The sequence below is a fragment of the Erithacus rubecula genome (assembly GCF_903797595.1).
Source record: "Erithacus rubecula genome assembly, chromosome: 1".
Classification (NCBI taxonomy): domain Eukaryota; kingdom Metazoa; phylum Chordata; class Aves; order Passeriformes; family Muscicapidae; genus Erithacus; species Erithacus rubecula.
Window position 1 is genome coordinate 29,464,933 of NC_136658.1, and position 13,451 is coordinate 29,478,383.

A 13,451-nucleotide genomic window follows, 5' to 3' on the forward strand; every position below is an offset into this window, starting at 1 on the left:
CAGCACTGTTACAGATGGTATTGGATCTCAATTAGAGACTGGAGTAACACAGTGCTAAAAACATCATGTTTTAGCATGTACTCCGAGGACATGGCAATATAATCCTGCCTGGCAAGTCATCCATCAAGTTCATTAACAAATAGGCTCATGAAATTTGTTAAATACTTGAACCTTATACTTCCTAAATCCCCATGAACACTAATAATTTATTAATGCCATTAGTAATAATGGAATTTGAAAGACTGTTTGAAGGCACTGTATAAACCAGGCCCTCAGATTTGATTTGCATGGTTATTTGAGTTGTGCAGGTGGCTGAGTTCAGCCCTGTGGGGTGATCTGGAAAGCACCACCCATGCATGTTTACAGAGAGGCACCTAAGCACTCCTTTCCCAGAACTCCAGCTGCTGAGCAGAGCCCCATCTCGGCAGCTATGACGCCACATACACGGTGCTGAGCCAGCCTGAAAGCACATGGTGATTTATTTATACTAAACAACTGCAGAGGTCATTTCAAGTGCTTCACAGAGATGCCATCATGTGAGTTCAACCTGCCAAAAGGAAACCTTCTCAGTTACAGTGATGACAGACTCTCTGCTGTAGGTAAGTGCTCACAGCTGGATCTGCTGGAGCTGCAAACTGGCTACTGGTTGAGAGCCCAGTTTCTGTAACTTTGTGCAGGAATGTTCTCAACTCTGACAGGGGAGCTTGGAAATCTAATTCTGACTCTTGCTTCCCTCCACAGCTTGTGGCAAGTCCCTTCATCTGTCACTGATCTGGAGCATCCCAGAAGTGTGAACAGCCCTGGCAGCATGGACACTGGGAGGTCAGTCAGCCTTTGAGTTGGCTGTGGTGGGAGTTCAGCTGTCTCCTGCTTGGATGTGCAGCCCATGGCCACACATTGAGCAACAGAGCAGCAGCAAAGCTGGGGGACAAGCAGAAAAATGGGAGACCTGTGTCTCAGAAAAATATGGATCATATGCCTACTTCACACAGCTTAACCATAGTACTGAGCACAGAGAGCCCAGGATCTTCAAAGGGCCCTCAAAGGTACTGAAATCATTGCTCAAAAATCACTTTGAAGGTAAAGACACCATGTAACTATTACTAAAAAACATTGTGTCAGTGAAATTAATTGTTTCCCACTTTGACTGGAAATCTAGCTTCTTCTTGAAGCCATGGCAGATAGTAGGGAATAGTCCCATACTGAAACTTAAATGTTTACATGATTACCAAGGCCTCCTACCAAACCACACTGATTTCTTTCTGAGCAGTTTCCATACTTTTTGCCAGCAACCTGAATGATCAGTGACTTCTGAAAACTCTGAACTCAATTCTTTCAGCACAAGCATCAGTACATTAACCTGCTGAAGACAGTAAGATACACAGATATTAATGAAGAGCAAAGAGCAAGATCAAACTTTGCAAAGAAAATTAAAAATCCCCTCTGTTGGCTGCCTGAATTATTCAGAAAAAAAAATCAATTGTAAGAGTAATAAAAATAAACAGCAGGATTGTTATCTCTGAAAGGCCCCAGGACATACAGGGATAGATAAAAATCACCGAAGCACAGTCTAGGATCTTAGAAATGCCAAAAATGCGTTTGAAACCAGATCAGTTGCAAACATCCTGCCTTGCTTCTGGTGTGGCAGTACACCCAAAGGCAAACAGAGGGAAGTCTCGTGAGCAGGCACCAAGCAGGGATTTGGTTGATTTGGGTCAGTTCCATGCTTCTGCCACACATCTTCCATAACATAACCTTGGGCAAGCAGATTAATTGCTCTGTGCCTCAATTTCCTGCAGTAAAACAGTGTCACCAATAAGAGCAACATGGATTCTAAAGTAATTTCATCCGTATTTCACTCACAGTAGAGCCTACAATTTCTGATGTAGCTGGTACATGACTTTTAAATGGCCACACAGTCTTGTCCCTCTCTTGCCCTTTATGTGCAACTCTCCCTTTACAGCATCTTTTCCGTACACCTTGAGCAGCAGACACTGCAGCACAGCAGCCATAAAACAACGGGAGCCATAATTTCTTTGAACTCTGGGTCAAACTTCTTGTTAGCCAAGTCTGTAAGAACTGGTATAGTAAATTACATATGTCTTTTTATCAGCAGGATCATAAAATAAAACTTTATAACCCTTCTGAAGGTCATGGCTCTGCAACAAACAGTAAGACAAAACAATAAATTCACCCCCGAGACCACCGTTCCTGTGGCTTTGGCAGCTCTGGTTAGATCTGAGGAAATTAGAACTCTGTCAATCTTTATACAAAGTCCTATTTCTCCTTTGGACCCATCTCTCATTTGTCCCTAAGTGTAAGGTAAAGGCTAAAACAGTCATAATGGCTGTTACTGGTTTCAGCAAAACCACGTTTATCTCTATACACACATTTAATGGAAACAATGACAAAAGTGTTTCTTGGCAAATTAGTCCCCTTCACCCTCTGAGGAAAAACACATCTATAAGCTATTCCCAAAACAATCAATATTAGTCCAGCAAGCAAAACTGTACTTTACATTTCCCATCAAAGTCTTGGCATTCCCTTAAACAAGTGATGTTCTGTAAATTTACAACTTCTACCAAATAAACCAGAGAGAGAGCTGCTGAGCTGGGCACCTTGCTGCATTTCCCTCAGGTCTGGGGCCCTGAATGCAGGTAATTCAGCTAAATCCTGTGCTGGTCTGCTGACTTTTAAACATTTGGCCCATGTACCTTTTTGTCTCTGCTTATAAAGAAGATACAAGAGTCCAGGATCTGAGCACTGCCACAGTATCACAACATAAATCATAAGGGAGAGAACAGAAATCTCTACTCCTTGCTTCCAAGTGTGCATTTGCTCTCCTGTGGATTTAAAAATGAGAAGACTGAAACAGGGTGTTAGTTCTGCAGGTATTATTTTTTCAATTAAAAATAGAGTACTTTGGGATACTTTGATCTTACGAATTAAAAAAATTAAGTGAAGAGATTATCTGATATTCTCAAAGCAAAAAACCAGACATTTTCCTCTAAACACTCTTCTGAGAGGCTGGCATTTAGTTATGCAAAGTTTATGGTGTAGCTCTTTTATCTGCCATCACTCAGTTCTAATGTTGCAAAGCTACTGACACAGTAATCAATGACATTTATTCTTTCCTCTGAAGCTCAAAGTGAGGACAAACTTGAAAAGAGGGAAGCACAGGCTGCTGAGGAATTGAAATTCTAAGAAATACTTACCAAAATGACGCTAGCAGAGACAGTGGGCCCTGGTCACCTGGGTTTGAGAGCTGACTGCCTATGGCACTACAAACACCCCAGTGTCAGCTACTGCACTGCAGGGTCAGCCTAAGAGGTGATTCCTGTGTGCAAAGAGTAACAGCTTTTTATTTGAAGAAGTGTCACAGTTTTTACCTGGCTTTAGTCACTGTCAGGGTGCAGACTCTAAGAGATGTAGCAAGAAAAGCTGCTTAAATTAAGAAAATCCTGGTGCACTTCCCTGCTTACATGTCCAAGAGAAATGAACTCCCTGTCCTCCAGATTAACTTCCGTTTCATTCTAGGAAGGGAGATTCAAAGGAAATACATGACATTCCACATGGAAATCCCAGAAAAACACATTGCATTCCTTGGCAATACCAGTCCATGTTATATATACACAGCACGAGGTGAACAATGCCAGCCTGGAGGGAAACAGTGGCTCCCACCCTTGCTGGCTACCCATAAGTTAAATTTCTCTCATGAATGCCAATCTTGGTGTTAACCCTGAGCAGTATCATAATGCACAGGGCCTCAGTCCCTTCTCTCTCACCACTAGCAAAACCAGCACATGTTGAAGGCTGTTACCAAGACCAGACAACTTTTCCTTCCCCTTCTGAGTCATCTGGTTACTTCTCTTGGTACAGCCCTGCTCAGCTCCTGGGGGGCAGTTTTCTCGAGCTTTCAGACCCAAGGGCAATGTCCCCTTTAGCTCACTGGATACCCAGCTCACCAAGCACCTCGAAATGAACTAGGACATGTAGAAGACTGGGGAGACTGCTCCTCATGGACACTTGGATGGAAACACACAAAAAACCACCTTATTGCATCCTTATTGCTTCTTTCTTATTTACATCTAACTATCTGCAAATCAAAGGTTCAACCTTTACCCTCAGTCCTGCAACAACCTTTGAAAAGGGCAAAGGTGGATTAGACCAGTTCTTTGTTCTTGCCGTGTCACCCTGACAGCCACTCTGCAAACCTGTTTGAAGCAGCTGTGTCCTTCCCTGTAACTTGTGACTCATGCCACATTAATCTAGAACTTTTTGGCACCTTCCATTGTCTTCTTTTTTACATCTTGTTTTTCACCTGTCACTGTTTAGCCCCACCTTGCCCATCAGATCTGGCATCTCAGAGCAGGATCAACAACCTCCTGCAGATGCCAAACGAACAAACAGTCAGCTCAGAGCTGCTGCTGGGGATTGACAGCAGAGTGGACAGGAGATGTTTTTGCCATCGCCCCACTCTGTTCTCAAAAGATGGGATTCCAGTTCAGGCACTCTCATTTACAGTGACTGTGACAGAATCAGTGACTGAGGATCTCAGTAAGGACACCTGCTCACTGCAAGTCATTCAGGGAACATGCTGAGGATGGGGCTGTTTGGCAGCTGTATTCTTTCCACTTCTTTCTGCAGAAAAGTAATTCCAAAACATAAAGGCCAGCAATAACACGTAAGACGACATACTAAAGGAGAGATGGTCCAAATGCAGGAAGATACTTAAGAGTCTGATGTGGGAACTTCTCAGTGGTTTCAAAGGGAAGGCAGGTGCTCTAACTGTTTTGTGGAACCAGAACTTGCCAACTCAGGACTGTACTGGGAAATGCAAACCAGCAAACGCACAATTAACACCTGCCTAATCAAGTGGATGAAGGAGACATGAAAAAGTCTTGATATGCAGATATCTCAGTGCAGACAAGAAACCCCCCAGAGTAATGATCTCATGGTGATGTTGCTTGCATGATTGTAACAGGTAAAAACCCCAGCCATGGAGCACTCTGAGACATGGCAGGTGCCACACAACATAAACAGGTATTTTTAGATGCTGCAGGTGCAGTACTACACAGCCTTACCAGAGAGAACTGTGACTGCAGTATTACCAGTGCAATGCTAGTTGATTACTATTTTTCAATCTCTTCCATCTACTTGGAAAATAAGTTGTCAGGGCTGTCCTGCAGTGTAGTGCGTGCCAATATACCCAGGGTACAGCAGTAAGGCGACTACTTTGCTTTTTCTCTTTATTTATATTGTTTATACTCCAGCCCTAGTGGGCAGCAGTGTATTAAGCACTATGCAAATGATCATTTGCTGGATTGTGATAATTTGGAAGGGAAGAAGGGTGCTGGAAACCCTCAGTTCAAGTCCCAAATAAATCACTGGTTTCCAGTTGCCTTAGGCAAGTCACTTGGTCTTCTCATAATATTATCTTCAAAACATAAGTGAGTACTTCTTTACCTGGCAGAGAAGCTGAGAGCATAAACCCATTAGACCCTGCCAAGGAGTTCAGATCCTACAGTGATAAGCAATTACGTAATACATAGCAATGCTTGGGAGCATCTGTTGGTTGTTTCGCAATATAGACCAAACTGCTTGGTCTGACAAGCACATGAGAACAGAAAAGCAAAGCAACAAAACCCCACCACAAACTGCAGGTTGGCTCTGGAGAGATAGATGGATGGATGAACTCTCACCTAACTGAACATTTCTGTCTGCTATGAATATGTGCTTTATTGTAGACAGAAAACAGGTACCTTCTGAAGAAGTTGAGTGACTAATTTGGTTATACAGAAAATGAAACCTCTATCAAAGACACTGAAGGAAACTCTCATGCTGAGAGCTACAGTTTTACAACAGAAGAAGAAACTATACAGTTATAAAACAACCTAGTGTACATCTTTATTGATGATTCACAAAGTCAAACATCATTCAACAAACTCACTCCAGCAATTCCAATATGACATTGTTCCTTGCTAGATTTGGCTGATTTTTCCAAGGTAAACAATATTTGCTTTTAACTTGGAGTGGGGAGAATCATGCTTTACAGTAGCCATTTCTTGACTGTAGCAGTAGCAAGTGTATCACAGCCATGACAATATTTTAGGTCACACTTCCTTATTAATATTTCACATAAAACCCCCTTCTACCTTCAGTGCTTGTTCAGTACTTCCATGGCTTGTACTAGTCTCATGAGAATCGTAACCCTTTAGTTAAGTGGGATTTATTAATACTCCTGAAGTGCACTGAAGACATGAGCTGCTATCAAATTAACTGCCAGTGTCCTTCCATAATCTCACCACAACATATGTTATTTTCAATAACCCAGTATTAAATTGACCAAGAGTTTAATTGATATAAAAATTATCTTGATTTCCCACTAAAACACACACAGTCATATATACACAGTTACACCAGCAGTTTTCTCCACACGAGTCAACTGCTGAGCTACAGGAGACAGGAGTGAGAAAACCTGGGGAAAGGTATAACATCTTTGATATTGTCAACTCCCAAGATGTACTGCAGGTAGCGTTCAAACCCCATTCCGAAGCCTCCGTGAGGAGCTGAGCCGTATTTTCGGAGCTCTAGATACCTGCAATTGAAACGGACAGTTATATTTGCAGCACGGTTATGCTGATGTCATTAAAGTGAGCTTTTCATCTAGGGTTTTGCTTTCCATCTTAATTACTTCCCTTTGACCCCAACCACTGTGATTTCTGTGTTGGTCAGGGCTATGAAGAAGCAGAATTGCATTAGCAGAAACCCCAAGTTTAAGCCCATATAAGTCAGCTTAGCTTTGCTTTGCCTACAGCACTATGCACTACAGCAGAGTTTTTTAGGAGCAAGAACATATTTGGGTACGAAGAACAGCTTGAGCACCATTGCTCTGCTCACATTGAAAACACCTTTGTAGTTTTAGTACCTAAAATATTCCCAGCAGAGGCACAAGCCCTAGTTTCTGCAGAATCACAAAACACTTCCACTGCTGGAGGTGAAGCTCTCTGCTTGGGCTTGTCCTAACCCTTGCCATGTTGGTGTGGAAATCTGTCCTGCAAATTCTTTCAATTTCTGTTTCCTTTTCAATAGCCTAAGTAGTTTCATTTCCAGTAATTCCTTCAGAGGCTTAAATAGGTCTTGCTGTCTGTCTGCTCAACATTCCTTCATTTATTTTCTTTTGAGGTAATTATGATGGCTTTTTGCTAATTTATCCCCAATCACTCTTATAAACTGATTCATTTATTTCCATAGTAAGCCATAAAAATGCCCTTGAACATATCTTTTCTAAAAATGAGATCTGGAACAAGATATTTTATTTTGCAGAACAGCACCTGTTGAGCAGAGAAAACTCAGAAAACGTTTGGAAGCAGATACTCTGAGTATATGAGTGGCACAAGATTATGATGTTCTTCTACAGTCACCCATTTCCCAGCTGGACTGTGGCTGATGTGATTCTGTACTTGCAGCTATAAATTATCACCAACGGTTTTATTTTAATAGAAGTGAAAAACATCTCAGTGCTTCTATTGATTTGTGGGGCCACTTCTGAGCTTGCTGAGGGCACCAAGTTACTCTTCCTTATATGAATGCACTAGAAGAGGATTGAGTGACTCCAGATGTATTACTTGCTTCTAATCTTGGTGTATGAATATTTCATTATCCCAGTTAAAAAAAAATCAAGTGCACTTAAATATAAACGCATATGTTTTACTGCTTATGCAGTGGAGTAGAGGGGGGGCAGAACACTGTGAAAGAAATTAAGACTGGATTGATTGCAATAAATGGCTTCCCAAATTTTACATACTGTTAATGAACTGCAAGGAAATATTGTATTTGTGTTTACATATATTTACATATGCATAAATATGTAAAATATATGTTATGTATATTTGAGTGTAGTTGCTTGGACATCAGATCTTTCTTGGCTTGAAGACTGTATTTTAACAAAGTGAAGACAAAGTAATGCCCATGATCACCCTTATTTGCAAAATAAAAGTACTCTCTGACAAATTCTACAGCTGCAAGATTGCCCTGTCACTCAGTTTGACAGTATGCCTTTCCTACCATGAAATATTACTTTTCCTTACAGCTCATTAGCAGTAGTTAAAATTTGGGAAACCATTTATTACACTCAATCCAATATTCAGGTTTTTTCTTCCCCAGTGTTCTTCCCCTCCCCTCCACTGCCCAAATAGCAAAAAGAGAAGCAGAGCTTACTTCTTTCTAGTAGCACTGACACACAAAGTGCAGTTTGCAAGTTGAACAGCAGACCCAAGAGTGGGTCATGTTTTCTGATGACTGGGACCCATGTACTTTTTTCTCTTTGCTGCTGGGTGTTTGCTTGGCTCACATCTCATCTTGGGATTAGGATGATGCTCAGGATATGAAAATGTAGGCTGTGCAACAGGATGGTGGTCTTCATCTCAACCCACTTTACACAGACTGCATTAATAACTTGAGTCTCTGCAAATGCCCTGGAACTGCTCCTGGGGAGCTCTGCTGTGCAGCTTCATAAGGGTTTGCAAGGGAGGTGATGGGCAGACCTGATGCTGAGTGTGGTGGCTTGTGAAACTGGAAAGACCTCATAAATGTGAGGGATATGGGTGCTGGCCATGGCAGATCAGTCTGACCCAGCTCAGGAGTCCTGAGCAGAACTGCCAAACCAGCTGGTAACTACTTCAGCTGTAGCCAGGAATACAAGCATCAGCACAAACTCTTCTCATGATGTCTGTAAGTGCATCAGCCTGTGCAAAGACAGTTGAGAGTAAGCCCAGCATCTTCTCTCCCTTTTTGCTGGCAACAGTTTATGAAGTCATTGTAAGAAGATGAAATAACTCAGCTACTTCCAGATGAACAATAATAATAAATTCTACCCTTGCTTATCCAGGACTTTGATCTGTAGATCTCAAAGCACTTTGAGAAGCCATTTTGGCAAAAGGAGCGAAACAAAACCCATCAAAGTTAATGGAAAAAGTCCATTGAATTAAATGTGCTGAGGATCAAGACTGTGAATCCTTTCTGATGACTGTGCATAGAAGAAGCAGAAGAATTGAGAAATTTTCCATTCTTTACAGATGAAAGAAAAAGTAACTGCCTGCAGATGAAGAGAAAAATCCCTTTAGGTTGGAAAATGCTCCCTGAGGTTTGCCTTCATTCAGTAGTCTGCAGACATTGGATGTTTCTCACCTTAAAAGAGTTGTGAACTAGTCTAGCTGTTTTGCTAGTAGCTCATACTTAAGAGGGGAGCTGAGCACTCTTATTGGCAACTGGTGGACTGTGTAGCATTATTCCACAGGGGAAGTAAGTTTCTGTGACCCCAGCTGGCCCAGGTGTTCCACCTCTGGATCTGAGCACTGGTAGATCTTCAGAGATTTGAATCTTACTGAAGTGTGTGCTGTAACAACATCTCCCAGTAATGAATTCCAAGAGCTCATTATGTGCCTTGCTAGAAGAACATTTCCATTCATCCTTTTTAAAGATTTATATTCTTTTATCATCATCATGAGCTCCTGTATTGCAGGGAGCAGTGCTCTCCTAGTGACTATTCATAAACAGAATGTGTTCTTTTCAGTCGCTTTTCAAAACAAATATAATCTCAACCTTTTATGCAATCTCCTTGCTATGCTGAAAGTTCTGTGGCCAGTTTGAAAAAAAGCAATGCTGAAAGAACAAACATACTATAGTCCATGAAACTGAATATTCTGCTGGGGGTGTGTGTATATATGCATGTATGTGTGTAAGAAAATCCCCCCTGACTTTCTGCCATCTGGCCCAGCACACCACTCTAGTTTCTTCCCAAAAGAGAAGTAATAGGACCAGGTGGCTGCCAAGGACAGTGATGGGCTACCTGTTTACACTGGGCTCTGAAGAAGGTTAAAGGATGAGGTGGGTGTAGTCACTGGCCATGGGCTGCAAGTGGCTCACCAATGCTATTTTTCCCTAAGCCCAACTCCTCCTTTTCACCCTGCCACATAAAGCCCCAACAGAACACTCTGACATTCAAGCTTCTAAGATTACTGGAAGTTAAAGAGCCCAACACAGCTCAATTTTCTTAATCCAGAGCAGGAGTAGGGCCAAAATAACACAGTAACATCCACTTGAAGACAGCAGACAACACCTGCTCTGCTACTGCGTACTTTCACCAGTGCTACACCAGAAGATCAGAAAGGTACCTGGACTCTAAAAGGTTCAGTATCAGACAACTGTCTCCACTGAAGCACATGAAGATAATCAGAGTAAAAAAGCAGTGCCTTACATGTAGGAAGACTGTCCACACTGCTCACACTGATTGTGGGAACACATTGATTGTTCATTACAAAGTTCCTGCATTTTTACCTTTAAGATGGCACTCGGAGGCTGCAAACAGGATCAAGTCCCCTCTTTGAAAGGCAATATACCTAATACTCCCTGGTCACAGGGAAATCAATGAACTCCCAGAGTACTCTCATCACTCAATTTTCCCAGCTCATTTCCACAAACCTCTCAGTTTAGTCAACATCATCATCTACAGCTCTGAGCTATTTTCTATCTATAATTCAAACGAAAAAGTGTGAAAATAAGATAAAATAACTACAAAATCAAGCCAACTACTACTCTAGTTCATATTCTATATGGAAAGAAACTTGCATAACAGTGTACTGAAGAAGACTCAAGAGTTTGACCATGTCACTTTACCTATCTTTTGAAAAACTTCCCTAAAAGGTAGGAATGGCAAGAAGCAGAGCAGTATTTCAGCTCATCAGTTGCCTTTGCCTTATGATTCATCCATGAACAAGGCAATCCTGAAACTGTCCTAGAAACACTCAGACCCCACAATATCCTCTTGCTTAGTGGGGGGGAAGAAAAATGGCAGAATCAGATATGGCAATGGTTAAGGAACTTGAAAGGTGATCACATTCAAAAGTCAGCAAATATTATATTTAAAACGGAATGACTCAACTGTTCTTCCAGGAGTCTGTGAGTCTTTGTGAGCCAGCTTTGGAGACTCAATTCAATCACTAAATTGGAGTGGATTAATTTTAGTCTCTCTTGCCACCTATACTGAAAAGACGGATGCTGGCAAGCCACCTATCTGTATTCTGGCAGATTTTGCACTTCAGTCCAGAAGCATCTGGAATTACTACTATCCTGCCCCTTCCCAGGACACCAGACCCTGCTGTGGCAGCGGGAAACAACAGCTTTAATCTTCTCCAGGAAGTCACACTGACTGTGATGGAGTGGAGGGAATAAAGGAGGAAAAAGTCTCCAAAACAAGATTACAGCAAGAAGAGTTTCCAGAATGTGATGGCTACACATCCCATGAAAATGCAAAGGGGTGACAGGCAATCCCCTAATCTTCTTTTGCAGGAAGCACCAGGCAGGGCTGTGCTATCTCAGTAGTGCTGGAAGGCTCTGCCATTGAACACAAGACTTCCTTGGATCCTATCTCAGCATCTAACCACACAGCTTATCACCCTTGCTCAGGATAATCCTTCCCTCAGATAAAGGGATATGGTGTATTCTGAGCCACAAATCCAACAACAAAGAAAGAAATTAAATTCACCCTGTTTGCACGTGGATGATGTGAAGATCTGCCATACACGGGGCTGTTCCTCAGTGACTTCACATTCTGGGAAGAGGAGAATGAAGAACCTAGACTTTGCTTTTTTTCAAGGCAGCCTTCCTAATGATCAATCTAAATACTGCAGAATACTTGAAAATACTCTTCTAAATTTAAAGTTCTCTGCACTACCACTCTCCCAGTAGCTATGATGAAGTACATACCACGAAACACTAAGAACCTTCTGTCGTTTTAATGGGTTAAACTGTTAATTCAAATTCAAATTCTCCTTAGAAGACAATTTTAATTGCTTTAACTGCTTTGTTAGAGAAGATTTTTTGACCCAATTGCCTTGTCAATTGCAAAGGGAGTTATTCATAGACCTCTTAAAGGTCACAGATTGCTGTGGTTCTGTAACTTGTTTATCTCGTGCCTGGTGGTCAGAATCTACTCAATTTCCAACACAGACTAATGATTTAATATCAAAAATCATTATGGGTTGTAAATTAAGCCAACCTTACTTCATCCTGACAGGAATGACCTGTGCCATGAGTGGACAAATTGAAGGCAAAAACTAAGTAGGATTAGATTAACCTTTGTTTGAACTAACTGGCTATTTCATTTAGACTGGCAGTGCTGGCAGGGCAACAGGGCCAAAAATTGCTCCCTCAAAACCAAAATAAACAAAAAATAAACCCCCCCAGTTGCTTAAATAGTCTCAAAAGAAGAAAATCAGCTTGCAGAGCAAGGTGGCATCTTACCATTGATAGGCATCTGTGAGTCCTAATCTGTGAAAAGAAAAGAAAACCTCTTGTAAGTAAAGGAACAGAGTTATTCTGTACAAGCAGCACTTGCCTGGAAGAGCATGCTACAAGAAAAGGGAAAGCCTGGTGAACTATTGCATGAAGCATGCATAAGACAAGAATTCTGTTTTTTCTTTCTATTATGCTGGTTCTGCACAAAACAGAATTTAAATGTCTAAAGTATTTGGGCTTAAAGTCAGATCCTGAGGACTCAAAACTGAGAAAAGCATGTGAAAGGAGGTGTGATCTACTGAAGACACACCCCATTTGTACCTTGAAATGCTTTCTATGACGTTCCTGACAAACAAGAAAGTCTTCCTTCAAACTCCACATGGACCCTTTCTCCTTCTCCTGAGGACTGTGGACTCAGATACTGGCAAAAAGTTTTGACTAAAAAAGTGCAGCAGGCAACATTGCACTTTATATGAGTTGAAGCATGCCTGCTTCAGAGAGCTTACAGGGAGAGTAGCAGGAAGCACAGGGAATATCATCACCCTAAACTAACAACTGAGGATTAATGTTCTGGTGATGTAAATTGCCCGGTGCCTTTTGGCTTTATTATGCTGAAGTAGATTTTGCTCTTCTCCACAGACTAGATGTATCTGTGTGAGCATGTGGCTGATTTAAGCAACAAATTAATTCCCAATGTGCAAATGATATTACCCTGGGATCAGCTTCCTCCAACACTGCTTTGCACACATGTATGACTGGCCCAAACAGAAGTGTTCAAGTGCTGGACAGGACTTTGCACAACATGGAAGGTGTCCCTGCCCATGGCAGCAGGGCTGGCACTAGATGGTCTTTAAGGTACCTTCCTTAAAGGTAGCTTCCAACCCAAACCATTCTCTGATTCTACAAAATTTTTGAACAATCAGACAGGATCCAGAGAACAGCTGTCAATGGAGAATTATCCAAAGTACAATATCAATTATTATTTAAAAAGCAGCTCTAATACTCTGACACTAAAGTTAGCCTAAAATTACCAAAGGTAACAAGATGCAGACGAAGGCAGCCAGGGAAAGAGAAGCCCCCATGACACAGTACAAGTTCCAGCAGTTCCAGTGAAGCTTCCCAAGAAACTATTAGCAAAGATATTCTCTGAAATC

General features: G+C 41.7%; 1 protein-coding gene across 1 annotated transcript in view; it reads right to left on the minus strand.

Moving 5' to 3' along the window:
- Positions 1–5,882: 5,882 nt before the first annotated feature.
- Positions 5,883–13,451, minus strand: part of NARS2 (asparaginyl-tRNA synthetase 2, mitochondrial) — a 47,824-nt gene continuing 40,255 nt past the window's right edge. Inside the window, exons 13-14 of the mRNA XM_079302931.1 lie at positions 12,304–12,330; positions 5,883–6,598 (exon numbers count right to left, since the gene is read on the minus strand). Of these exons, the coding sequence (XP_079159057.1) occupies positions 6,454–6,598; positions 12,304–12,330 (172 nt within the window). The 3' untranslated portion in view covers positions 5,883–6,453. The remainder of the gene's footprint in view (positions 6,599–12,303; positions 12,331–13,451) is intronic.